Source organism: Panulirus ornatus, chromosome 6 (genome assembly GCF_036320965.1).
Source record: "Panulirus ornatus isolate Po-2019 chromosome 6, ASM3632096v1, whole genome shotgun sequence".
NCBI lineage: Eukaryota > Metazoa > Arthropoda > Malacostraca > Decapoda > Palinuridae > Panulirus > Panulirus ornatus.
In genome coordinates, this window is record NC_092229.1 from 32,517,079 (window position 1) to 32,544,777 (window position 27,699).

Here is a 27,699-nt window from a genome sequence, read left to right on the forward strand (position 1 = left end):
AGAGTGAAAGTATAGATTTTGTAAAACCGTGTCTGTCTTTCTATATGGTTTATAAAACCATATAGAAAAAAAGAAGAATTCTTACTAAACTGTGCTTTGGATATGAAGGGAGGAAAGGCTGGAAGAGGTGAGAGAAGTATTTAGGAGCTGTCTTGGATAAGATTAGTGATATGGAAGGAGATATGGGAAAAGAGCAGTATATGGCAGAAGGGTCACTGGGTCCCTTAACAAAATAATGGAGAGCAGAGGTGTAAGTATGGAAGTGATGAAAGATTAAGAAACAACATAGTCCTCCTAGCCCTGACCTAAGTAACCAAAATATGGCTGTGGAAATAAGCTAATTGAAAGGAGCATGGTGCGATTAGATGGAATGATGAAAGAAATGAAGGGTTGTATGAGAGATGTGGTATGGCAGGGAATGCAAAGGGAATGAATTGTGGAGTGGTAAGGAATGGTAAAAGAATGCATAGAATGATGTATACGAGGGAGGCGTGTTAGGACAGGGATAAGTGGAGACTCTTTTACTATGGCCACCCACGTGGTGGGAGTTCTCAAAGGGAATGGGTATCAGAGATAAATAGATAGACTGGCTTCCACCATCTCAATCACCACTCATCCAAGTATACCCAAAAAACTATTACCTCTGTAATTTAGATACTTATCTTTGTTCCCTTGCCTTTGTAGAATGGCATTCTTCATGCACTCCACCAACCTTCAGGCACTTTATCATGATCCATACATACAATGAATATCCGAACACACCAACCAACAACACAGTCACTCCCTTTCTTAAAAATTTAACTGCAACACCACCCACTCCAACTGCTGAGCCACACTTCATCTTAAACAAGGCTTTCATTACTTCTTCTCTTTTTACCAAACCACGTGACATGAATCTCTCACTTTGCATACCTCCTCAACCCAAACACCCACATCTGGCATCTTATCATCAAACACATTCAACAGTCCCTCAAAGTATTCACTCCATCTCCTCTTCATTTCATCAATGTCTGTTTCCACTTTCCCCCATCACCAATGTTCCTTTATGTTCTCCTGCAATTCTCATATTATTAACCTACTTCTAAAGCATCTTATTCTCCATGAAGTTTGCTGAAACTTGCTCACCCAAAGTCTCATTTGCCCTCCTTTTCAGTCCCTGCACCTTCCTCTTGACCTCCTGCTGCTCTCTCTTGTACATCTCTACAAGTACTGCCAATACACATTTCTTTTTTCATTCACTAGCATCTTTACTTTGTTATCCCATAACTCACTACCTTTCCTCACTTGCCCTTCCCCCACCTTCTGCATGCTAGATACTTCTCTTGCATACGCCAACAATGCTTCCCTAAATATCTACCATTCCTCACCCACTCCCCTCACCTCATTTCCTCATTTACTCTCAGCTTTTGCCATTCTACACTCAACAGCTCCCATCATTTCTTCACACAGGTCTCTTTTCCAAGCTTTTACTTTCATCCCCTTTTCTCATCCATATCATTTCCTCTTTTTCATAAACCTCTACAAATTTTCACCACTGTCTCCACCAAGTAATGATCACGCATCTTCCAGGTTGCCCCTCTCCGCACATTCACATACAAAAGTGTGTATCAAATTCCTAGCAATTAATATGTAGTCCAATATTCCCACTTACTACCTTTCTAACTCACTCATATGTACTTGTATATGTCCCTCTTTTTAAACCAGGTATTCCCAGTCACAAGTCACTTTTCAGCAAACAACTCCCCATGCTGTGCACCTTTCCATTCACCTTACTGAACATCCCATGCCCCACCCCAATTATATCATTAATTGACACATTACTAATTTTTACACTTAAATCACTCATCATCAATACAAGGTCTCTTGCATCAAAACTGCTGACACATTTACTCAGCTGCTCTCTAAACATTTACCTCTCATCAATCTTCTCATGGCCATGTGCATAAGCACTAATAGTCACCTAACTCTTCTGACCCATTTTCATTTTAAACCACCTCAGCCTGGAGTTCACTCCCTTACACTCCTTCACACATTCCCACAACTGCTTCAGCAATATCACTAGAAAAAGTTTATACTAACCAGAGGATCACGGGCTCCCCCAACAGCACTCTTCACAGCACCATCTGTTAAGTTCATCTTCCTTATAGAAGAACTCTCAGCATCAGCAATGAGTAGTACTGATACTCCAAAACAAGTGCCAAGCGCAAGGCCTGAGGGCTGAGCAAATCCAGCTCGGTGGGGATAAGAGGTGTTTCTGTTTTCTTCAGCTCCACTGCCAGCCAAACGTATCACAGTTCCTTTACTATATGAGCTGAAAAACAATAAGTAGAGGAATAAATGTAAATTTTACCTTAACTTTACAAATATAGTTATGTTAATATCATTTCAATCTCACAATCATTACAAATATAGTTATGTCAATATCATTTCAATCTTACAATCATGTGCAACATTAAATACACTCTGGCTATGACTTTTCATTTACTCATCTCCACAATTTTATCTTATTCTTATCCAAAACTTCTTCCATTTATCTATTTCCTTGTTATCAACATGCTTTTATATGGTATTTGATATTCTAGGTGTATAATAGTAAAAAAGTTTTGGATAATCTATCAATCTATCTATCTATTATATTCATTTATTATCGTACTTGACTGCCGTCTCCCACGTTAGCGAGGTAGCGCAAGGAAACAGACGAGGAATGGCCCAACCCACCCACATACACATGTATATGTATAAACGCCCACACATGCACATATACATATATATACATTTCAACGTATACATACATATACATTTCAACATATACATACACAGATATATACACATATATATACATGTACATATCCATACTTGCTGCCTTCATCCATTCTTGTCACCACCCCGCCACACACAAAACAGCATCCCCCTCCTCAGCGAGGCAGCACTACAAACAGACGAAAAAGGCCACATTCGTTCACACTCAGCCTCTAGCTGTCATGTGTAATGCACCGAAATCACAGCTCCCTTTCCACATCCAGGCTCCAAAAAACTTTCCATGGTTTACCCCAGATGCTTCACATGCCCTGGTTCAATCCACTGACAGCGTGGAGATGCCAGTATACCACATCGTTCCAATTCACTGTATTCCTTGCACACCTTTCACCCTCCTGTATATTCAGGCCCTATTCACTCAGTCTTTTTCAATCCATCCTTCCACCTCAATTAGGTTTCCCACTTCTTCTTCCCTCCACCTCTGTCACATATATCCTCTTTGTCAATCTTTCCCCACTCATTCTCTTCATGTGTCCAAACCATTTCAACACATCCTCTTCTACTATCTCTGCCACACTCTTTCTATTACTACACATCTCTCTTATCCTTTCATTACTTACTCGATCAGACCACCTCACACCACATATTGTCCTCAAACATTTCATTTCCAACACATCCACCCTCCTCTGCACAACCCTATCTATAGCCCATGCCTTGCCACCATATAACATTGTTTGAATCACTACTCCTTCAAACATACCCATTTTTGCTCTCCGAGATAACATTCTTGCCTTCCACACAATCTTCAACACTCCAAGAACCTTTACTCTCTCCCCAACCTGTGATTCACTTTTGCTTCCATGGTTCCATCTGCTGCTAAGTCCACTCCCAGGTATCTAAAACACTTCACTTCCTCCAGTTTTTCTCCATTCAAACTTACTTACCACTTAACTTGTCCCTCAACTCTGCTGAACCTAATAAACCTGCTCTTATTCACATTTACTATCAACTCTCTTTTTTCACACACTTTACCAAATTCAATCACCAACTTCTGCAGTTTCTCACCCAAATCAGCCACCAATGCTGTGTCATCAATGAACAACAACTGGCTCACTTCCCAAGCCCTCTCATCCACAACAGCCTGCATACTTGCCCCTCTCTCCAAAGCTCTTGCATTCACATCCCCAACCACCCCATCCATAGACTAATTAAACAACCAAGGAGACTGCAAACCAACATTCACTGGAAACCAACCACTTTCCTCTCTTCCTAATCGCACACATGCCTTACATTCTTGGTAAAAACTTTCCACTGCTTCTAGCAACTTACCTTCCACACTATATACTCTTAAAACCTTCCACAAAGCATCTCTATCCATCCTATGTCTTTTCCAGATCTAAGTATTTCTCACATATATTCATCAAAGCAAACACCTGATCCACACATCCTCTACCACTTCTGAAACCACACTGCTCTTCCCCAATCTGATGCTCAGTAGATGCCTTTACCCTCTCAATCAATACCGTCCCATTAATTTCCCAGGAATACTCAACAAACTTATGCCTCTGTAATTTGAACACTCACCTTCATCCCCTTTGCTTTTATACAATGGTACAATGCATGCATTTCACCAATCCACAGGCACTTCACCATGATCCATACATACACTGAATATCCTTACCAACCAATCAACAACACTCACCCCCTTTTTCTTTATAAATTCCACTGCAATACCATCCAAACCTGCTGCCTTGCAGGCTTCCATCTTCCACAAAGTTTCACTACCCCTTCTCTGTTCACCAAACCATTTTCCCTGACCCACTCACTTCACACACCACTTCAACCAAAACACCCTATATCTGCAACTCTATCATCAAACACATTCAACAAACCTTCAAAACATTCACTCCATCTCCTTCTCACTTCATCATTACTTGTTATTACCTCTCCATTTGCCCCCTTCACCGATGTTCCCATCTTTTCTCTTGTCTCACACTTTTTCATTGACCTCCTTCCAAAACATCTTTTTATTCTCCCTAAAATGTGATGATACTCTCTCACCCCAAATCTTATTTGTCCCCTTTTTCACCTTTCATGCCTTTCTCTTGACCTCCTGCCACTTCCTTTTATACATCTCCCAGTCATTTGCACAACTTCCCTGCAAAAATTGTTCAAATGCCTCTCTCTTCTCTTTCATTAACAATCTTACTTCTTCATCCCACCATTCACTATTCTTTCTAATCTGCCCACCTCCCACCTTTCTCATGCCCCATGCATCTTTTGCACACATCAATGCTTCCCTAAATACATCCCATTTCTCCCCCACTCCCCTCACATCATTTGCTCTCATATTTTGCCATTTTGCACTCGATCTCTCCTGGTACTTCCTCACACAAGTCTCTTTTCCAAGCTCACTTACTCTCACCATTTTTTTCTACCCAACATTCTTTTCTGAAAACCTCTATAGATCTTCACCTTCGCCTCCACAAGATAGTAATCAGACATCCCTCCAGATGCCCCTCTTAGCACATTAACAACCAAAAGTTTCTCTTTTAAACACCTATCAATTAACACACAATCCAATAACACCCTCTGGCCATATCTCCTACTTACATACATATACTTATGTATATCTCTCTTTTTAAAGCAGGTATTCCCAATCACCAGTCCTTTTTCAGCACACAAATCCACAAGCTCTTCACCATTTCCATTTACAGCACTGAACACCCCATATACACCAATTATACCCTCAGCTGCCACATTACTCACCTTTCCATTCAAATCACCCATCACTATATCCCAGTCTCTTGCATCAAAGCTGCTAATACAGTCACTCAGCTGCTCCCAAAATACTTGCCTCTCAAGATCATTCTCCTCATGACCAGGTGCATAGGCACCAATAATCACCCGCCTCTCCACATTCACTTTCAGTTTTACCCATAACAATCTGGAGTTTACTTTCTTACACTCTATCACATATTCCCACAATGTCTGCTTCAGGAGGAGTGCTACTCCTTCCTTTGCTCTTGTTCTCTCACTAACCCCTGACTTTGCTCCCAAGACATTCCCATACCACTCTTCCCTTTACCCTTGAGCTTCATTTCACTCTGAGCCATGACATCCGGGTTCCTTTCCTCAAACATACTACAGGTACATCACCAAATTTCTGGCAACTGATGGTTCGGCACCTCCTTTAGTCTGAACAAAATTATGTGAGGGAACTTGAAATTACTGCAGCCACCAGACTAGTTTACTGGGTGGCCACAGATGGCATTGTGTGTGTAGGGCGCATTTATTTACATTCTTTTCACTGCACTTGTTGGTGGTGATACAGCAGTTCTGTGAGATTCTTAGCTTATTTTGCTTAAATTCAACCCTAGCTATGGCTTCTAAGATATATGTGAGTGCCAGTCATGGTGTCAAACGTAAACACCAGTCCATATCGATCCAAGATAAAGCGCAACTGTTGAAAAAGATGGACCGTGGTATTTTGGTGCATAAGCTGTATGACATCTACAGTAGCAGTTCATCAACATCTTATGATATAAAGAAGCAAAGGGAGAAAATATTGAAATTCTATGCAGACAGCGATTCCAAGAACCAAATGACGATTAGAAAAACTATGAAAGATGGTAAGAGTACTGACCACAATTGAGTGATGATGAAATGGTTTTGACAGTGTTGGAATGATGGAGTGGACATGTCAGGTAGCATGATAATGGACCAGGATAAGTTGTTCCATAAAGAACTTAAATTATACCGTTAGGATGATTATAGTGAAAAATGGCTTCAAAGATTCAAGAAGCCTCATGGAATTTCCATCTATAAAGTGTGCTGAAGAGAGCGATCTGCAAACCACGAAGGAGCTGCCGAGTATGTGGATGAATCTACGAAACTCGTAGCTGATGAGCACCTCAGTCCTGGGCAGGTGTATGATGCAGAAGAAACTGCATTATTCTAGTGATGCACACAGTAACAAGAAGACCCCACAGGATTCAAGCAATCTAAGGACAGACTTACCATCTTAGGGTGCTTAAACATTTAATATCTGTTTGATATAAATTTCTAGCAGTCCATGGTATACTTCAGACACATGGGAGATAGTGGGTTAGAGGTGTGTTAATAAATTATCATTACGTGACTATGGTTGGACTGGCAAAATGGTTAATCCGGTAAGGCTTTGGAACCAAGAGTGCTGGAAAATCAGTGGTGCACCTGTACCTATCTCTCCTTATTTCTCATCTTGGTTACATCCACACACATTTAGACACCCCATTCTGAGCCTCTGAGGAGGATGAGCACTCCCCACATGACTCCTGTTTCCCCTTTTAGAAATTGAAATACAAGGAGGGACGTTCCCAACCCCTTGCTCCCACCCCCTTTAGTCGCCTTCTAAGACACGCGAGGAATACATGGGAGGTATTCTTTCTCCCCATCCCCAGGGATAAAAATCTATCTATATCTCTGATGCCTGTTCCAACAGAAACTCCCTCCAGGGGGTGGCCATGGCAATAAATTCTCCATAACTAGCAAACTTCAGTGCCACTTCTTGGCCTTCAGCGCCTCATCTTTAACAGGCCTTTGGTAGAGGGCAACTCTACCACAGTGTTACTTGAGGATCCTACCTAATGACTTGCTCTAAACAATAAGTGTACCACTCCAGTACCTGAAGTCTTGATGAGACACCAGTTTCGTCACCCTATGGGCACCTTAAACATCAATATGTCTTAACATAAATCCTAACATTTCATCTTCTGGCTGGGACTCATTTTGATGCCTCATTTCTGACGTCCATCTTTGGCAAGACTCGTGTAGAACATTGCCTCTGCCCATCAAGAGCTGTAGCTGTAACAACAAGGGGCATACGACCATGTCCATGGCACTCCTGCAACCCAAGCTCAAACTGCACACTTCTGGAGCAATGATACATGCCACATCCACCTCCTACAGGTACTCCACATAGACTCAGCAGCCACGCAATGCTCCCTTGTGCTCCTGCTTCACCTGGTATCCTCATAAGCAACACAGGACCCCCTGCCAATCCTGTCTCTTATTACTCGACCCACCTTACTTGACCTATTCTTCATTATAATCCTACACCTCCAGTAGCTCATTGTCCCTGGGCTATCTCACTTTATGGACCTTAACCAATACAGCATTGTTGTCATTTAATGTGTCTCTATGCCCCTCTCTCAATTATAACACCCCAACAACCTGACCAGAACAGTTGCTAAACATCTTTACTTTTCTTCTTGTGCATCTGCACACAAAACGTTTTTTGGTTTCTGCTGGTGATAAAGGTTTAATAAATAGTCTGGAGGAGAGTCTGTTTGAAGATTGATGAGCAAAATGCAAATGGCCTGCTTAATTTAACATGCCTGACATGAATATGAGCAGTCATGAAACCATATTTTTCAAAAATCTAGTACACTACCTTCCTAATCCCTGGATTTGGTTTATTAGTAGTTTTCACTAAATATATGTTAAAAGAGCTCAGTATTGCAATATCTACCATGTGAAAAATAATGCATGGTAACATTTCACTGATTTTCTCATATTCCACTGGTTTTATTTGCATTTCTGCTTTGTCCACCAAGCAAATGTTCAGTATGCAGTCAATTACTAAACCTAACTTTACAAATTTTTGTGAGTATGAAATTACTCCTTTCCACATACAACCACATTTCTTGTGTGTATTGTTGATGCCATGCAGATATCATACATGTCATGCCACTTTTGTGCCAGAATACTGTCTGTGGGCATGCCATGATTTTCATCTGGCTTTAGTTTTTGAGGAAAACTTGGCATGTTTCCAGTTAGATCTATGCATGCATATCCCATGTGCCAGATAAATTTTCCAATAGGTATTCATATCATGCTGGGCTGGTGTGCAGTACCAATTATCTATGTAGATTAAGTATTCCTTTCCCAGATTTTTCATCAATGCACCAGAAATTCTAAGGGGATAACTATGATCAATGTCTTTATCCTTTTTAGTATGTTTAAAACTATATAAGTCCCTGGGGATAGGGGAGAAATACTTCCCACGTACTTCCTGCGTGTCGTAGAAGGCGACTAAAAGGGAAGGGAGCGGGGGCTGGAAATCCCCCCCTTTTTTTTTTTTCCAAAGTAAGGAACAGAGAAGGGGGCCAGGTGAGGATGTTTCCTAAGAGGCTCAGTCCTCTGTTCTTAATGCTACCTTGCTGACGCGGGAAATAGCGAATAGTATGAAAGAAAAAGAAAAGAAGTCTCATAATCTACAATACAAAGAACTTGAATCCAAATCTATGTTTCTCTCTAAAAATATACTGCTTGAACCTAGCATACCTTTGAAAAGCAATAAAGATTCACCAACAACAAGCTTTTGAAATGGGCTGAACACTTGTGTATTTTTTATTGAGGGGGAGGGGAAACTCATATCTTCCCATATAAACAATTATTTACATCAGCTTTATCACTGTCAGCAAGCTAAGAATTGCAGAAGTACTAGAAAGTAATCTATACTCAAAAACTTAATGGGGATATTTAACTGGACAAGGTCTTGTGACCAATATTCTGTGAGCAAATATTTTTCACATGCAGGATCAACACTCTAACAAAAACTAATCTTTTAATTGGTGGTAATGCCTTTCCAGTTAATCTGAGCATCACTTTCATATGCACAATATGCATAATATTTGTTTATCTCACTCACAATAGAGTCCTTGATTACCACTGACACCATGTGAAAGTATTAACATTCATTATTTTCTTCTATAACACTACAAGTATCACAAATTCCTACATCACAGTAAAAAAACTGTTGCACTATGGGGATAAGCTGGCAAACTTACACTAAAGAGAATATGGAATTGACCTTTCAAATCAGTAACCTTTTTCATGTGTACTGTTGAGTATGTGAGTCCACCATTGAGTTTTACTAATCAAAATACACCCATGTACACTTTTACCTACTTACATATGAGATTACAAAAACTGTTAACTATGAAAAAGAAAATGAAATGTACCAAAAGCCAAGAGGATTGCAGGTTAGGTGAGTTACATTTCTAACACTATTGAAAACTTAACTTACACATGAATGTTATGTTTACATTAGCAGTTTCATGTTTTTCCATATGCATTTTTACAACTTTGTTTCTCACAAGAGTCTAAGTGCAGGGGAGAGTTGAAGCCAAACTGCAAATGCTGGCACAAAAGACGAGTCACCTCAGAAAAAATAAAAATCCAATTCAGTGATACGACTAAAATAACCTATGGAATGGCAAAAACACATTCCATTTTGCAGTTTGACTTAAACATTTTGTTTTATTCTGCAGTAACAGATAATAACAGTGATATGAGGAATATGATAATATGGTAAAATAAATGAGAACAGTAAATGAAACACTTTTGGAAATTAAGACATCCTCTGATATCTTTATCTAACTTCACTGGTAATGGGGATGGCTATGATGGCTTGGAGAAAATATAGTGTTCACCCTAACCTGTAATCTCATCCACAACATTATACATGACCTTCACTAAGTTGCCATAAAGTATTTGGTCTAAATTGAGTAAAGAAATTACATTCTGAATCAGCAAATCGCTTAAAACATTTCCACATGCACCACAGAGGACTAAAGAATGCAACATTGTTTTCCACTCCTAAAAATACACCCAAATTTTCATTAACCTACTGACATCCTTACATCATACATCTCTCAATTCAGTCATCTGTCAATAACATTTTCTAAGTGAGCTAAAGAGAACATGTCTCCATCATTGTTCTGCCAGTCCAAAAATATCTAATTACACTTTCAACTACTATCACCATAAAGAACACAGAATAGGTCTCTTCTATAGGTATTACTTTGGTTTTGCTCCTGTGAACTGGCCACTTGTGTACCCCCAACCAATAGCTAGACCATGCAATACTTGGCAAGCTGCTGTGTCACATGATTACTGTATGGCCACTGGCAATTCAAGAGTAGGCCATTTTGATACCTGTTTCTTTCCCCACATAGCTTTGGAACTCTCTACCCTTTCATCTCTTTCCCAATAACTATGGCCTGGCACATTTTCAAAGACAGGTTTTTCATTTCTTCCAATATTCGTAAATACGTGCCCTTGCCTCTTCTTCCCTTTCACTAACCCCGCTATATTTCAATTAAGGCCCAGCTTTGATGTGGACTTTTATCAGTGACTGGACCCTCCAACACATAAAAAAATCCAAATACCATTTTCCAAATGTGCTGTGGAGAACATCTCACTCCAATATTGTGCCCATGTCAGCACATCCCTCCTACTCACATACATATACTTCTGTACATCCCTCTTTTTAAACCAGATATTCACACTCAACCACTCCTATTTTCAGCATACAACTCCACAAGCTCTTCACCATTTCCATTCATATTACTGAACATCCCAAGCCCCCAATTATATCCTAAACTGCCACATTATTCACTTTTGCATAAATACAGCTATCCTTAATACCTGGTTTCTTACATGAAAACTTTTGACACACTCACTCAGCTGCTCCCAAAACACTTGCTTCTGATGATCTTTCTCCTCATGATCAGGTCCATAAGTACTAACACATCACTCTACGATTCACTGTTTTATACTCACATACTCTCACAACTCCAGCATCAGTTGTGCTACACCTTCGTTAGCTCTTGTCCTCTCATTAACTCATGACTTCACTCCTAAGACATTTCCAAACAATTCTTTCTCTAGCTTGAGCCTTTGAGGAGGATGAACACTTTCTGCTTGGATCCTTCTTTACCTTCTGTTAGAAATTGAAACATGGGGAAGGGGCGTGTTAGCCCCACTCTTGTTCCATTTAGTTACAGGAAATGAGATAGAATTTTTTCTCCCTTACCTTTGGTATACATATATATATTTATATATTTTATTTGTTATACTATGCCGCTGTCTCCCGTGTTAGCGAGGTAGCGCAAGGAAACATATGAAAGAATGGCCCAACCCACCCACATCGGCATGTATATACATACATGTCCACACACGCACATATACATACCTATACATCAAAAAGTATACATATATATACACACACAGACATATATACATATATACACATATACATAATTCATACGGTCTGCCCTTATTCATTCCTGTCGCCACCCCACCACACATGAAATGACAACCCCCTCCCCCCAAATGTGTGCGAGGTAGCGCTAGGAAAAGACAACAAAGGCAAAATTCGTTCACACTCACTCTCTAGCAGTCATGTATAATGCACCAAAACTACAGCTCCCTTTCCACATCCAAGCCCCAAAAAACTTTCCATGGTTTACCCTAGACACTTCACATGCCCTGGTTCAATCTATTGAGAGCACATCCAACCTAGTATGCCACATCGTTCCAATTCAATCTATTCCTTGCACGCCCTTCACCCTCCTGCATGTTCAGGCCCCAATCACTCAAAATCTTTTTCGCTACTTCTTTCCACCTCCAATTTGGTCTCCCACTTCTCGTTCCCTTTACCTCTGACACATATATCCTCTTTGTCAATCTTTCCTCACTCTTTCTCTCCATGTGACCAAACCATTTCAAAACACCCTCTTCTCCTCTCTCAACCACACTCTTTTCATTACCACATATCTCTCTTACCCTTTCATTATTTACTCGATCAAACCACCTCACACAAGTAATTGTCCTCAAACATCTCATTTCCAGCACATCCACCCTCCTCCGCACAACTCTATCTATAGCCCATGCCTTGCAACAATATAACATTGTTGGAACCACTATTCCATCAAACATACCCATTTTTGCTATCCAAGATAATGTTCTCGCCTTCCACACATTTTTCAACGCTCCCAGAACAATTGCCCCCTCCCTCACCCTATGATTCACTTCCGCTTCCATGGTTCGACCCACTAATAAATCAACTTCAAGAAATCTAAAACACTTCACTTCCTCCAGTTTCTCTCCATTCGAACTTACCCCTCAATTGACTTGTCCCTCAACCCTACTGTAACTAATAACCTTGCTTTTATTCACATTTACTCTCAGCTTTCTTCTTTCACACACTTTACCAAACTCAGTCACCAGCTTCTGCAGTTTTTCACATGAATCAGCCACCAGTGCTGTATCATTAGCAAACAACAACTGACTCACTTCCCAAGCTCTCTCATCCACAACAGACTGCATACTTGCCCCTCTTTCCAAAACTCTTGCATTCACCTCCTAACTATCCCATCCATAAACAAATTAAACAACCACGGAGAGATCACTAACCCCCGCCACAAACCAACATTCACTGAGAACCAATCACTTTCCTCTCTTCCTACACGTACACATGCCTTACATCCTCGATAAAAACTTTTCACTGCTTCTAACAACTTGCCTCCCACACCATATATTCTTAATACCTTCCACAGAGCATTCTATCAACTCTATCATATGCCTTCTCCAGCTCCATAAATGCTACATACAAATCTATTTGCTTTTCTAAGTATTTCTCACATACATTCTTCAAAGCAAACACCTGATCCACACATCCTCTACCACTTCTGAAGCCACACTGCTCTTAACCAATCTGATGTTCTGTACATGCCTTCGCCCTCTCAATCAATACCCTCCCATAAATTTTCCCAGGAATACTCAGCAAACTTATACCTCTGTAATTTGAGCACTCACTTTTTTCCCCTTTGCCTTTGTACAATGGCACTATGCAAGCATTCCGCCAATCCTCAGGCACTTCACCATGAGTCATACATTAATTGAATACCCTTACCAACCAGTCAACAATACAGTCACCCCCTTTTTTAATAAATTCCACTGCAATATCATCCAAACCCACTGTCTTGCCGGCTTTCATCTTCCGCAAAGCTTTTACTACCTCTTCTCTGTTTACCAAATCATTCTCCCTAGCCCTCTCACTTTGCACACCAACCTGATCAAAACATCCTATATCTACCACTCTATCATCAAACATATTCAACAAACCTTAAAAATACTCACTCCATCTTCTCTCATCACCACTAATTGTTATCACCTCCCCATTAGAACCCTTCACTGAAGTTCTCATTTGTTCCCTTGCCTTGCACACTTTAAAAAACATCTTTTTATTCTCCCTAAATTTAATGATACTCTCTCACTCCAACTCTCATTTGCCCTCTTTTTCACCTCTTGCACCTTTCTCTTGACTTCCTGCCTCTTTCTTTTATACATCTCCCAGTCATTTGCATCATTGGCCTGCAAATATCATCCAAATGTAAAAGGGGAAGAGTGGTTTGGGAATGTCTTGGGAGTAAAGTCAGGGGTTAGTGAGAGGACAAGAGCAAGGGAAGGAGTAGCACTACTCCTGAAACAGGAGTGGTGGGAGTATGTGACAGAGTGTAAGAAAGTAAATTCTAGATTGATATGGGTAAAACTGAAAGTTGATGGAGAGAGATGGGTGATTATTGGTGCATATGCACCTGGGCATGAGAAGAAAGATCATGAGAGGCAAGTGTTTTCGGAGCAGCTAAATCAGTGAGTTAGTGGTTTTAATGCACAAGACCGGGTTATAGTGATGGGTGATTTGAATGCAAAGATGAGTAATGTGGCAGTTGAGGGAATAATTGGTATACATGGGGTGTTCAGCTCTGTAAATGGAAATGGTGAAGAGCTTGTAGATTTATGTGCTGAAAAAGGACTGGTGATTGGGAATACCTGGTTATAAAGTGAGATATACATAAGTATACGTATGTAAGTAGGAGAGATGGCCAGAGAGCGGTATTGGACTATGTGTTAATTGTTAGGCGTGCGAAAGAGAGACTTTTGGATGTTAATGTGCTGAGAGGTGCAACTGGAGGGATGTCTGATCATTATCTTGTGGAGGCGAAGGTAAAGATTTGTAGGGGTTTTCAGAAAAGAAGAGAGAGATTTGCGGTGAAGACAGTGGTGAGAGTAAGTGAGCTTGGGAAGGAGACTTGTGTGAGGAAGTACCAGGAGAGACTGAGTACAGAATGGAAAAAGGTGAGAACAAAGGAGGTAAGGAGAGTGGGGGTGGAATGGGATGTACTTAGAGAGGCAGTGATGGCTTGCGCAAAAGATGCTTGTGGCATGAGAGGCGTGGGAGGTGGGTTGATTAGAAAGGGTAGTAAGTGGTGGGATGAAGAAGTAAGATTACTAGTGAAAGAGAAGAGAGAGGCATTTGGATGATTTTTGCAGGGAAAAAATGCAAATGAGTGGGAGATGTATAAAAGAGAGGCAGGAGGTCAAGAGAAAGATGCAAGAGGTGAAAAAGAGGGCAAATAAGAGTTGGGGTGAGAGAGTATCATTAAATTTTAGGGAGAATAAAAAGATGTTTTGGAAGGATGTAAATAAAGTGCGTAAGACAAGGGAGCAAGTGGGAACTTCAGTGAAGGGGGCTAATGGGGAGGTGATAACAAATAGTGGTGATGTGAGAAGGAGATGGAGTGAGTATTTTGAAGGTTTGTTGAATGTGTTTGATGATAGAGTGGCAGATATAGGGTGCTTTGGTCAAGGTGGTGTGCAAAGTGAGAGGGTTAGGGAAAATGATCTGGTAAACAGAGAAGAGGTAGTAAAAGCTTTGCGGAAGATGAAAGCCGGCAAGGCAGCAGGTTTGGATGGTATTGCAGTGGAATTTATTAAAAAAGGGGGTGACTGTATTGTTGACTGGTTGGTAAGGTTATTTAATGTATGTACAATTCATGGTGAGGTGCCTGAGGATTGGTGGAATGCTTGCATAGTGCCATTGTACAAAGGCAAAGGGGATAAGAGTGAGTGCTCAAATTACAGAGGTATAAGTTTGTTGAGTATTCCTGGTAAATTATATGGGAGGGTATTGATTGAGAGGGTGAAGGCATGTACAGAGCATCAGATTGGGGAAGAGCAGTGTGGTTTTAGAAGTGGTAGAGGATGTGTGGATCAGGTGTTTGCTTTGAAGAATGTATGTGAGAAATACTTAGAAAAGCAAATGGATTTGTATGTAGCATTTATGGATGTGGAGAAGGCATATGATAGAGTTGATAGAGATGCTCTGCGGAAGGTATTAAGAATATATGGTGTAGGAGGCAAGTTGTTAGAAGCAGTGAAAAGTTTTTATTGAGGATGCAAGGCATGTGTACGTGTTGGAAGAGAGGAAAGTGATTGGTTCTTAGTTAATGTAGGTTTGCAGCAGGGGTGCGTGATGTCTCCATGGTTGTTTGATTTGTTTATGGATGGGGTTGTTAGAGAGGTGAATGCAAGAGTTTTGGAAAGAGGGGCAAGTATGCAGTCTGTTGTGGATGAGAGAGCTTGGGAAGTGAGTCAGTTGTTGTTCGCTGATGATACAGCGCTGGTGGCTGATTCATGTGAGAAACTGAAGAAGCTGGTGACTGAGTTTGGTAAAGTGTGTGAAAGAAGAAAGTTGCGAGTAAATGTGAATACGAGCAAGGTTAAGGGTCAAGTCAATTGGGAGGTAAGTCTGAATGGAGAAAAACTGGAGGAAGTAAAGTGTTTTAGATATCTGGGACTGGATCTGGCAGTGGATGGAACTATGGAAATGGAAGTGAATCATAGGGTGGGGGAGGGGCGAAAATTCTGGGAGCCTTGAAAAATGTGTGGAAGTCGAGAACATTATCTCGGAAAGCAAAAATGGGTATGTTTGAGGGAATAGTGGTTCCAACAATGTTGTATGGTTGCGAGGAGTGGGCTATGGATAGAGATGTGCGCAGGAGGATGGATGTGCTGGAAATGAGATGTTTGAGGACAATGTGTGGTGTGAGGTGGTTTGATCGAGTAAGTAACGTAAGGGTAAGAGAGATGTGTGGAAATAAAAAGAGCGTGGTTGAGAGAGCAGAAGAGGGTGTTTTGAAATGGTTTGGGCACATGGAGAGAATGAGTGAGGAGAGATTGACCAAGAGGATATATGTGTCGGAGGTGGAGGGAACGAGGAGAAGAGGGAGACCAAATTGGAGGTGGAAAGATGGAGTGAAAAAGATTTTGTGTGATCGGGGCCTGAACATGCAGGAGGGTGAAAGGAGGGCAAGAAATAGAGTGAATTGGAGTCATGTGGTATACAGGGGTTGACGTGCTGTCAGTGGATTGAAGCAAGGCATGTGAAGCGTCTGGGGTAAACCATGGAAAGCTGTGTAGGTATGTATATTTGCGTGTGTGGACGTGTGTATGTACATGTGTATGGGGAGGGGGGGGGGGCCATTTCTTTCGTCTGTTTCCTTGCGCTACCTCGCAAACGCGGGAGACAGCGACAAAGTATAAAAAAAAAAAAAAAAAAAAAATTATTCATCATACTTTGTCGCCGTCTCCCGCATTAGTGAGGTAGCGCAAAGAAACAGACGAAAGAATGGCCTAACCCACCCATATACACAAGTATATACATACATGTGATGGGTGATTTAAATGCAAAGGTGCATAATGTGGCAGGTGAGGGAATAATTGGTGTGGATGAGGTGTTCAGTGCTGGAAATGGATATGTTGAAGAGCTTGTAGATTTGTGTGCTGAAAAAGGACTGGTGACTGGGAATACCTTCTTCAAAAGGAGAGATATACATAAGTATACGTATGTAAGTAGGAGAGATGGCCAGAGAGCATTATTCGATTACGTGTTAATTGATAGGCACGTGAAAGACAGACCTTTGGATGTTAATATACTAAGAGGTGTAACTGGAGGGATGTCTGATCATTATCCTGTGGAGGCGAAGGTGAGGATTTGTAGAGGTTCTCAGAAAGAGAGAATGTTGGGGTGAAGAGAGTGGTGAGAGTAAGTGAGCTTGGGAAGGAGACTTGTGTGAGGAAATACCAGGAGAGACTGAGTGCAGAATGGAAAAATGTGAGAGGAAAGGACATATGGGGAGTGGGGAGGAATGGAATGACTCTAGGGAAGCAGTGATGGCTTGCAGAAAAGATGCTTGTGGCATGAGAAGCGTGGGAGGTTAGCGGATTAGAAAGGGTAGTGAGTGGTGGGATGTAGAAGTAATATTATTAGTGAAACAGAAGAGAGAGTCATTTGGAGAATTTCTGCAGGGAAATAGTGTAAATGATTGGGAGATGCATAAAAGAAAGAGGCAGGAGGTCAAGAGAAAGGTGCAAAAGGTGAGAAAGAGGGCAAATGAGAGCTGGGGTGAGAGATTATCATTAAATTTTAGGGAGAATAAAAATATGTTTTGGAAGGAGGTAAATAAAGTGTATAAGACAAGAAAAGAAATGGGAACATTGATGAAGGGGGCTAAAAGGGGGTAATAAGAAGTAGTGGTGATGTAAGAAGGAGATGAAATGAGTATTTTGAAGGTTTGTTGAATGTGTTAGATGATAGAGTGGCAGATATAGGGTGTTTCAGTCAAGATGGTGTGGTAAGTGAGAGGGTCAGGAACAATGGTTTGGTAAACAGAGAAGAGGTAATGAAAGCTTCACGAAAGATGAAAGCCGGCAAGGTGGCGGGTGTCGTTGGTATTACAGAGGAATATAATAAAAAAGGGGGTGACTGTGTTGTTGACTGGTTGGTGAGGATATTCAATGTACGTATGGCTCATGTTGAAGTGCTTGAGGACTGGCAGAATGCATGAATAGTGCGACTGAACAAAGGCAAAGGGGATAAAGGTGAGTGTTCAAACTACAAAGGTATAAGTTTGTTGAGTATTCCTGGGAAATTATAATGAGAGGGTATTGATTTAGAGGGTCAAGGCATGTACAGAGCATCAGAATGGGGGAGAGCAGAGTGGTTTCAGAAGTGGTAGAGGATGTGTGGATCAGGTGTTTGCTCTGAAGAATGTACATGAGAAATACTTAGAAAAGCAAATGGATTTGTATGTAGCACCTATGGATCTGGAGAAGGCATATGAGAGAGTTGACAGAGATGCTCTGTGGAAGACATTAAGGGTATATGGTGTGGGTGGGACGTTACTAAAAACAGTGAAAAGTTTTTATCTAGGATGTAAGTCATGTGTGTGAGTAGGAAGAGAGGAAAGTGAGTGGTTCTCAGTGAATTTTGGTTTGCGGCAGCAGTGCGTGAGGTCTCCATGGTTGTAAAATTTGTTTATGGATGAGGTTGATAGGGAGGAGAATGCAAGAGTTTTGGAGAGAGGAGCAAGTATGCAGTCTGTTGTGGATGAAAGGGCTAGGGAAGTGATTTAGTTGTTGTTCGCTGATAATACAGCGCTGCTGGCTGATTCGGGTGAGAAACTGCAAAAGCTGGTGACTGAGTTTAGTAAAGTGTGTGAAAGAAGAAAGCTGACAGTGAATGTGAATAACACCAAGGTTATTAGGTACAGTAGGGTTGAGGGACAAGGCAATTGGGAGGTACGTTTGAATGCAGAAAAACTGGAGTAAGTGAAGTGTTTTAGATATCTGGGAGTGGATTTGGCAGCGGATGGAGCCATGGAATCGGAAGTGAGTCACAGGGAGGAAGAGGGGGTAAAAGTTTTGGGAGCGTTGAAAAATGTGTGGAAGGCGAGAAAATTATCTCGGAAAGCAAAAATGGGTATGTCTTAAGGAATAGTGCATTCAATAATGTTATATGGTTGCAAGGGGTGGCCTATACATAGGGTTGTGCGGAGGAGGGTGGATGCGTTGGAAATGAGATATCTGAGGACAATATGTGGTGTGAGGTGGTTTGATTGAGTAAGTAATAAAGGGTAAGAGAGATGTGTGGAAATAAGAAGAGTGTGGTTGAGAGAGCAGAAGAGGGTGTACTGAAATGGTTTGGTCACATGGAGAAAATGCGTGAGGAAAGATTGACAAAGAGAATATATGGGTCAGAGGTGGAGGGAACAAGAAGTGAGAGACGAAATTGGAGGTGGAAACATGGAGTTAAAAAGATTTTGAGTGATCGGGGCCTGAACATGCAGGACTGTGAAGGACGTACAAGGAATAGAGTGAACTGGAACGATGTGGCATACTGGGCCGATGTGCTGTCAATGGATTAAACCAGGGCATGAGAAGCATCTGGGGTAAACCATGGACAGTTTTGTGGGGCCTGGATGTGGAAAGGGAGCTGTGGTTTCGGTGTATTACACATGACAGATAGAGACTGAGTGTGAAGTTTGGGAAGGAGAATTATGTGAGGAAGTACCAGGAGAGACTGAGTGCAGAATGGAAAAAGGGGAAAGCAAAGGATGTAAGGGGAGTGGGGGAGGAATGGGATGCATTTAGGGAAGCAGTGATGGCTCGCACAAAAGATGCTTACGGCATGAGAAGTGTGGGAGGAGGGTAGATTAGAAAGGTTAGTGAGTGGTGGAATGAAGAAGTAAGATTATTAGTGAAAGAGAAGAGAGGCATTTGGAAAATTTTTGCAGCGAAATAGTGCAAATGACTAGGAGATGTATAAAAGAAAGAGGCAAAAGGTCCAGAGAAAGATGCAAGAGTGGAAAAGAGGGCAAATGAGAGTTAGAGTGAGAGAGTATCATTAAATTTTTAGGATAATAAAAAGATGTTTTCGAAGGAGGTAAAAAAAAAGTGCGTAACACAAGAGAACAAATGGCAACATCGGTGAAGGGGGCTAATGGGTAGGCAATAACAAGTAGTGGTGATGTGAGAAGTAGATGGAGTGAGTATTTTGAAGGTTGGTTCAATGTGTTGGATGATAGAGTGGCAGATATAGGGTGTTTTGGTCGAGGTGGTGTGCGAAGTGATAGGGTCAGGGAGAATGATTTGGTAAACATAGAAGATACTGTGAAAGCTTTGCAGAAGATGGAAGCCGGCAAGGTGGCGGGTTTGGATGCATGCATATTGCCACTGTACAAAGGGGATAAAGGCGAGTGTTCAAGTTACAGAGGTATAAGTTTATTGAGCATTCCTGGGAAATTATATGGGAGGGTATTGATTGAGAGGGTGAAGGCATGTACAGAGCATCAGACTGGGGAGGAGCAGTGTGGTTTCAGAAGGGGCAGACGATGTGTGGATCAGATGTTTGCTTTGAAGAATGTATGTGAGAAATACTTAAAAAAAAAATGGATTTGTAAGTAGCATTTATGGATCTGGAGAAGGCATATGACAGAGCTGATACAGATGCTCTGTGGAAGGTATTAAGAACATATGTTGTGGGAGGGAAGTTGCTAGAAGAAGTAAAAAGTTTTCATCGAGGATGTAAGGGTGTATGAGTAGGAAGAGAGGAAAGTGATCGGTTCTAAGTAAATGTCGGTTTGTGGCAAGTGTGATGATGTTTCTATGGTTGCTTAAGTTGTTTATGGATGGCGTTGTTAGGGAGGTGAATGCAAGAGTTTTGGAAAGAGGGGCAAGTATGCAAGTATGCAGTATCAAGTATGCAGATTAGTAGTGAAAGAGAAAAGAGAGGCATTTGGACGATTTTTGCAGGGAAATAATGCAAATGACTGGGAGATGTATAAAAGAAAGAGGCAAGACGTCAAGAGAAAAGCGCAAGAGGTGAAAAAGAGAGGGAAACGAGAGTTGGGGTGAGAGAGTATCATTAAATTTTAGAGAGAATAAAAAGATATTTTGGAAGGAGGTAAATAATGTGCGTAAGACAACGGAATAAATGGGAATGTCAGTGAAGGGGGGAAATGGGGAGGTGATAACAAGTAGTGGTGATATGAGAAGGAGAAGAAGTGAGTATTTTGGAGGTTTGTTGGATGTGTTTGATAAAAGAGTGGGAGATATAGGGTGTTTTGGTCGAGATGGTGTGCAAAGAGGGAGTGTTAGGGAGAATAATATGATAAACAGAGAAGAGGTAGTAAAAGCTTTACGGAAGATGAAAGTCGTCAAGGCAGCGGGTTTGGATGGTACTGCAGTGGAATTATTAAAATAGGGGGTGACTGTATTGTTGACTGGTTGGTAAGATTATTTAATATACGTATAACTCATATGTATAACTGGAGGAAGTGAAGTGTTTTAGATATCTGGGAGCGGATCTGGCAGCGGATGGAACCATGGAAGCGGAAGTGGATCACAGGGTGGGGGAGGGGGCGAAAATTCTGGTAGCCTTGAAGAATGTGTGGAAGTCGAGAACATTATCTCCGAAAGCAAAAATGGGTATGTTTGAAGGAATAGTGGTTCCAACAATGTTGTATGGTTGCGAGGCGTGGGCTATGGATAGAGTTGTGCGCAGGAGGATGGATGTGCTGGAAATGAGATGTTTGAGGACAATGTGCGGTGTGAGGTGGTTTGATCGAGTAAGTAACGTAAGGGTAAGAGAGATGTGTGGAAATAAAAAGAGCGTGGTTGAGAGAGCAGAAGAGGGTGTTTTGAAATGGTTTGGGCACATGGAGAGAATGAGTGAGGAAAGATTGACCAAGAGGATATATGTGTCGGAGGTGGAGGGAACGAGGAGAAGAGGGAGACCAAATTGGAGGTGGAAAGATGGAGTGAAAAAAATTTTGTGTGATCGGGGCCTGAACATGCAGGAGGGTGAAAGGAGGGCAAGGAATAGAGTGAATTGGAGCGATGTGGTATACCGGGGTTGACGTGCTGTCAGTGGATTGAATCGGGGCATGTGAAGCGTCTGGGGTAAACCATGGAAAGCTGTGTAGGTATGTATATTTGCATGTGTGGATGTATGTATATACATGTGTATGGGGGTGGGTTGGGCCATTTCTTTCGTCTGTTTCCTTGCGCTACCTCGCAAACGCAGGAGACAGCGGGGGGAAAAAAAAAAAAAAATAACTATTGGCGAGGTGCCTCAGGATTTGCAGAATGCTTGCATAGTGCCATTGCACAAAGGAAAAGGGGATAAAACTGAGTGCTCAAATTACAGAGGTAAAAGTTTGTTGAGTATTCCTAAGAAATTATATGGGAGGGTATTGATTGAGAGGGTGAAGACATGTACAGAACATCAGATTGGGGATGAGCAGTGTGGTTTCAGAAGTGGTAGAGGATGTGTGGATCAGCTGTTTGCTTTGAAGAATGTACGTGAGAAATACCTAGAAAAGCAAATGGATTTGTATGTAGCATTTATGGAGCTGGAGAAGGCATACGATAGAGTTGATAGAGATGCTCTGTGGGAGGTATTAAGAATATATGGTGTAGGAGACAAGTTGTTAGAAGCGGTGAAAAGTTTTTATCAAGGATGTAAGAAATGTGTCCGTGCAGGAAGAGAAGAAAGTAATTGGTTCTCAGTGAATGTTGGTTTGCAGCAGGGGTGTGTGATGTCTCCATGGTTGTTTACTTTGTTTATGGATGGGGTTGTTAGGGAGGTGAATGCAAGAGTTTTGGAAAGAGGGGGAAGTATGCAGTCTATTGTGGATGACAGAGCTTGGGATGTGAGTCAGTTGTTGTTCGCTGATCATACAGCGCTGGTGGCTGATTCGGGTGAGAAACTGCAGAAGCTGGTGACTGAGTTTGGTAAAGTGTGCGAAAGAAGAAAGCGGAGAGTAAATATGAATACAAACAAGGTTATTAGGTACAGTAGGGTTGAGGGAAAAGTCAATTGGGAGGTAGATCTGAATGGAGAAAATCTGGAGGAATTGAAGTGTTTTAGATATCTGAGAGTGGATTGGGCAGCGGATGGAACAATGGAAGCGGAAGTGAATCATAGGGTTGGGAGGGAGAGAAAGTTCTGGGAGCGTTGAAGAATGTGTGGAAGTTGAGAACGTTATCTTGGAAAGAAAAAAAATGGGAATGTTTGAAGGAATAGTGGTTCCAACAATGATATATGGTTGCGAAGCGTGGGCTATAGATAGAGCTGTGAGGAGGAGGGTGGATGTGCTGGAAATGAGATGTTTGAGGACAATATGTGGTGTGAGGTGGTTTGATTGAGTAAGTAATGAAAGGGTAAGAGAGATGTGTGGTGGTAAAAAGAGTGTGGTTGAGAGAGCAGAAGAGGGTGTTTTGAAATGGTTTGGTCACATGGAGAGAATGAGTGAGGAAAGATTGACAAAGATGATATATGTGACAGAGGTGGAGGGAACAAGAAGAAATGGGAGACAGAATTGGAGGTGGAAAGAAGGAGTGAAAAAGATTTTGAGTGATTGGGGCCTGAACAAGCAGGAGGGTGCAAGGGATAGAGTGAATTGGAACGATGTGGTATACCAGGGTCGACGTACTGTCAATGGATTGAACCAGGGCATGTGAAGGGGAAACAGAAGGAGGAGTCAAGCGGGGAGTGCTTATCCTCCTCGAAGGCTCACATTGGGGTGTCTAAATGCATGTGAATGTAACCAAGATGAGAAAAAAGGAGAGATATGTAGTATGTTTGAGGAAAGGAACCTGGATCTTTTGGCTCTGAGTGAAACGAAGCTCAAGGGTAAAAGGGGAAGAGTGATTTGGGAATGTCTTGGGAGTAAAGTCAGGAATATGTGAGAGGACAAGAGCAAGGGAAGGAGTAGCACTACTCCTGAAACAGGAGTGGTGGGAGTATGTGATAGTGTAAGGAAGTGAGCTCTAGATTGATATGGGTAAAACTGAAAGTGGACAGAGAGAGATGGGTGATTATTGGTGCATATGCACCTGGGTATGAGAAGAAAGACCATGAGAGGCAAGTGTTTTGGGAGCAGCTGAGTGAGTGTGTTAGTAGTTTTCATGCACAAGACTGGATTATAGTGATGGGTGAGAAATGTGGCAGTTGAGGGAATAATTGGTGTACATGGGGTGTTCAGTGTTTTAAATGGAAATGGTGAAGAGCTTGTAGATTTATGTGCTGAAAAAAGAATGGTGATTGGGAATACCTGGTTGAAAGAGAAATATACGTAAGAACACGCATGTAAGTAGGAGAAATGGCCAGAGAGCTTGATTGGATTACGTGTTAATTGATAGGCGCGCGAAAGAGAGACTTTTGGATGTTAATAAGCTGAGAGGTGCAACTGGAGGGATGTCTGATCATTATCTTGAGGAGGTGAAGGTGAAGATTTGTTGAGGTTTTCAGAAAAGAAGAGAGAATGTTGGAGTGAAGAGAGTGGTGAGAGTAAGTGAGCTTGGGAAGGAGACTTGTGTGAGGAAGTACCAGGAGAGACTGAGTACAGAATGGAAAAAGGTGAGAACGCAAGGGGAGTGGGGGAAGAATGGGATTTGTGTAGGGAAGCAGTGATGGCTTGTGCAAAAGATGCTTGTGGCATGAGAAGCGTGGGAGGTGGGCAGATTAGAAAGGGTAGTGAGTGGTGGGATGAAGAAGTAAGATTATTAGTGAAAGAGAAAAGAGAGGCATTTGGACGATTTTTGTAGGGAAATAATTCAAATGACTGGGAGATGTATAAAAGAAAGAGGCAGGAGGTCAAGAGAAATGTGCAAGAGGCGAAAAAGAGGGCAAATGAGACTGGGGTGAGAGAGTATCATTAAATTTTTGGGAGAAAAAAAAAAATGGTTTGGAAGGAGGTAAATAAAGTGCATAAGACAAGGGAACAAATGGGAACATCAGTGAAGGGGGCTAGAGGTGATAACAAGTAGTGGTGATGTGAGTAGATGGAGTGAGTATCTTGAAGGTTTGTTGAATATTTTTGATGATGGAGTGGCAGACATAGGGTGTTTTAGTTGAGGTGGTGTGCAAAGTGAGGGGGTTAGGGAGAATGATTTGGTAAAGAAAGAAGAGGTAGTAAAAGCTTTTCGGAAGATGATAGCCGGCAAGACAGCGGGTTTGGATGGTATTGCAGTGGAATTTATTAAAAAACGGGGTGACTGTATTATTGACTGGTTGGTAACATTATCTAATGTACGTGTGACTCATGGTGAGGTGCCTGAGGACTGGCCGAATGATTAAATAGTGCCATTGTACAAAGGCAAAGGGGATAAGAGTGAGTAACCAAATTACAGAGGTATAAGTTTGTTGAGTATTCCTAGGAAATTATATGGGAGGGTATTGATTGAGAGGGTGAAGGCATGGGGAAGATTGGGGAAGAACTGTGTGTTTTCAGAAGTGGTAGAGGATGTGTTGACCAAGTGTTTGCTTTCAAAAATATTATTATTTATTTTATTATACTTTGTCGCTGTCTCCCGCGTTTGCGAGGTAGCGCAAGGAAACAGACGAAAGAAATGGCCCAACCCCCCCCCATACACATGTATATACATACATCCACACACGCAAATATACATACCTACACAGCTTTCCATGGTTTACCCCAGACGCTTCACATGCCTTGATTCAATCCACTGACAGCACGTCAACCCCGGTATACCACATCACTCCAATTCACTCTATTCCTTGCCCTCCTTTCACCCTCCTGCATGTTCAGGCCCCGATCACACAAAATCTTTTTCACTCCATCTTTCCACCTCCAATTTGGTCTCCCTCTTCTCCTCATTCCCTCCACCTCCGACACATATATCCTCTTGGTCAATCTTTCCTCACTCATTCTCTCCATGTGCCCAAACCACTTCAAAACACCCTCTTCTGCTCTCTCAACCACGCTCTTTTTATTTCCACACATCTCTCTTACCCTTACGTTACTCACTCGATCAAACCACCTCACACCACACATTGTCCTCAAACATCTCATTTCCAGCACATCCATCCTCCTGCGCACAACTCTATCCATAGCCCACGCCTCGCAACCATACAACATTGTTGGAACCACTATTCCTTCAAACATACCCATTTTTGCTTTCCGAGATAATGAGAAATACTTAGAAAAGCAAATGAATTTGTATGTAGCATTTATGGATCTGGAAAAGGCATATGATAGAGTTGATAGAGATGCACTGTGGAAGGTATTAAGAATATATGGTGTGGGAGGTAAGTTTTTAAAAAGCAGTGAAAAGATTTTATCGAGCATGTAAGGCATGTGTACGTGTAGGAAGAGAAAAAAGAGATTGGTTCTCAATGAGTTGGTTTGTGGCAGGGGTGCGTGATGTCTCCATGGTTGTGAATTTGTTTATGGATGGGGTTCTTAGGGAGGTGAATGCAAGAGTTTTGGAAAGGGGCAAGTATGCAGTCTGTTGTGGATGAGAGAGCTTGGGAAGTGAGTCAATTGTTGTTCGCTGATGATACAGCGCTGGTGGCTGATTCGGGTGAGAAACTGCAGAAGCTGGTGACAGAGTTTGGTAAAGTGTGTGAAAGAAGAAAGCTGAGAATAAGTGTGAATAAGAGCAAGGTTATTAGGTATAGTAGGGTTGAGGGATAAGTCAACTGGGAGGTAAGTTTGAATGGAGAAAAATTGGAGGAATGGAAGTGTTTTAGATATTTGGGATTGGTTTTGCAGCGGATGGAACCATGGAAGCGGTAGTGAATCATAGGGTGGGGGAGGGGGCGAAAGTTCTGGGAGCGATGAAAAATGTGTGGAAGTCGAGAACGTTATCTTGGAAAGCAAAAATGGGTATGTTTGAAGGAATAGTGGTTCCAACAATGTTATATGGTTGCAAGGCATGGCTATAGATAGGGTTGTGCAGAGGAGGGTGGATGTGTTGGAAATGAAATGTTTGAGGACAATATGTGGTGTGAGGTGGTCTGATCGAGTAAGTAATGAAAGGGTAAGAGAGATGTGAGGTAATAAAAAAGTGTGCGGTTGAGATAGCAGAAGAGGGTGTGTTGCAATTGGTTGGACACATGAAGAGAATGAGTGGGGAAAGATTGACAAAGATGATATATGTGTCAGAGGTGGAGGGAAGAAGGAGAAGCGGGAGACCTAATTGGAGGTGGAAGGATGGAGTGAAAAAGATTTTGCGTTAATAGGGCATGAATATACAGGAGGGTGAAAGGTGGGCAAGGAATAGAGTGAATTGGAACGATGGGGTATACTGGGGTTGCCGTGATGTCAGTGGATTGAACCAGGGCATGTGAAGTATCTGGGATAAAGTATGGAAAGTTTTTTGCAGCCTGAATGTGGAAAGGGAGATATGGTTTCAGTGCATTATACATGACAGGTAGAGACTGAGTGTGAACGAATGTGGCCTTTGTTGTCTTTTCCTAGGGCTAACTCGCGCACATGCGGGGAGAGTGGGTTTTCATTTCATGTGTGGCACGATGGCAACGGGAATGAAAAAGGGCAGACAGGATGAATCATGTACATGTTTATATATGTATATGTCTGTGTGTACATATATGTATACATTGAGATATATAGGTATGTATATGTGCGTGTGTGGACGTATATGTATATACATGTGTAT

At 41.7% G+C, this 27,699-nt stretch overlaps 1 protein-coding gene across 1 annotated transcript in view; it reads right to left on the reverse strand.

The window, feature by feature from the left end:
- Nucleotides 1-27,699, reverse strand: part of LOC139749147 (NHL repeat-containing protein 2) — a 432,672-nt gene that overhangs the window by 160,633 nt on the left and 244,340 nt on the right. The window contains exon 8 of the mRNA XM_071662783.1: nt 2,080-2,311. Coding sequence (XP_071518884.1) covers nt 2,080-2,311 — 232 coding nt within the window. The remainder of the gene's footprint in view (nt 1-2,079; nt 2,312-27,699) is intronic.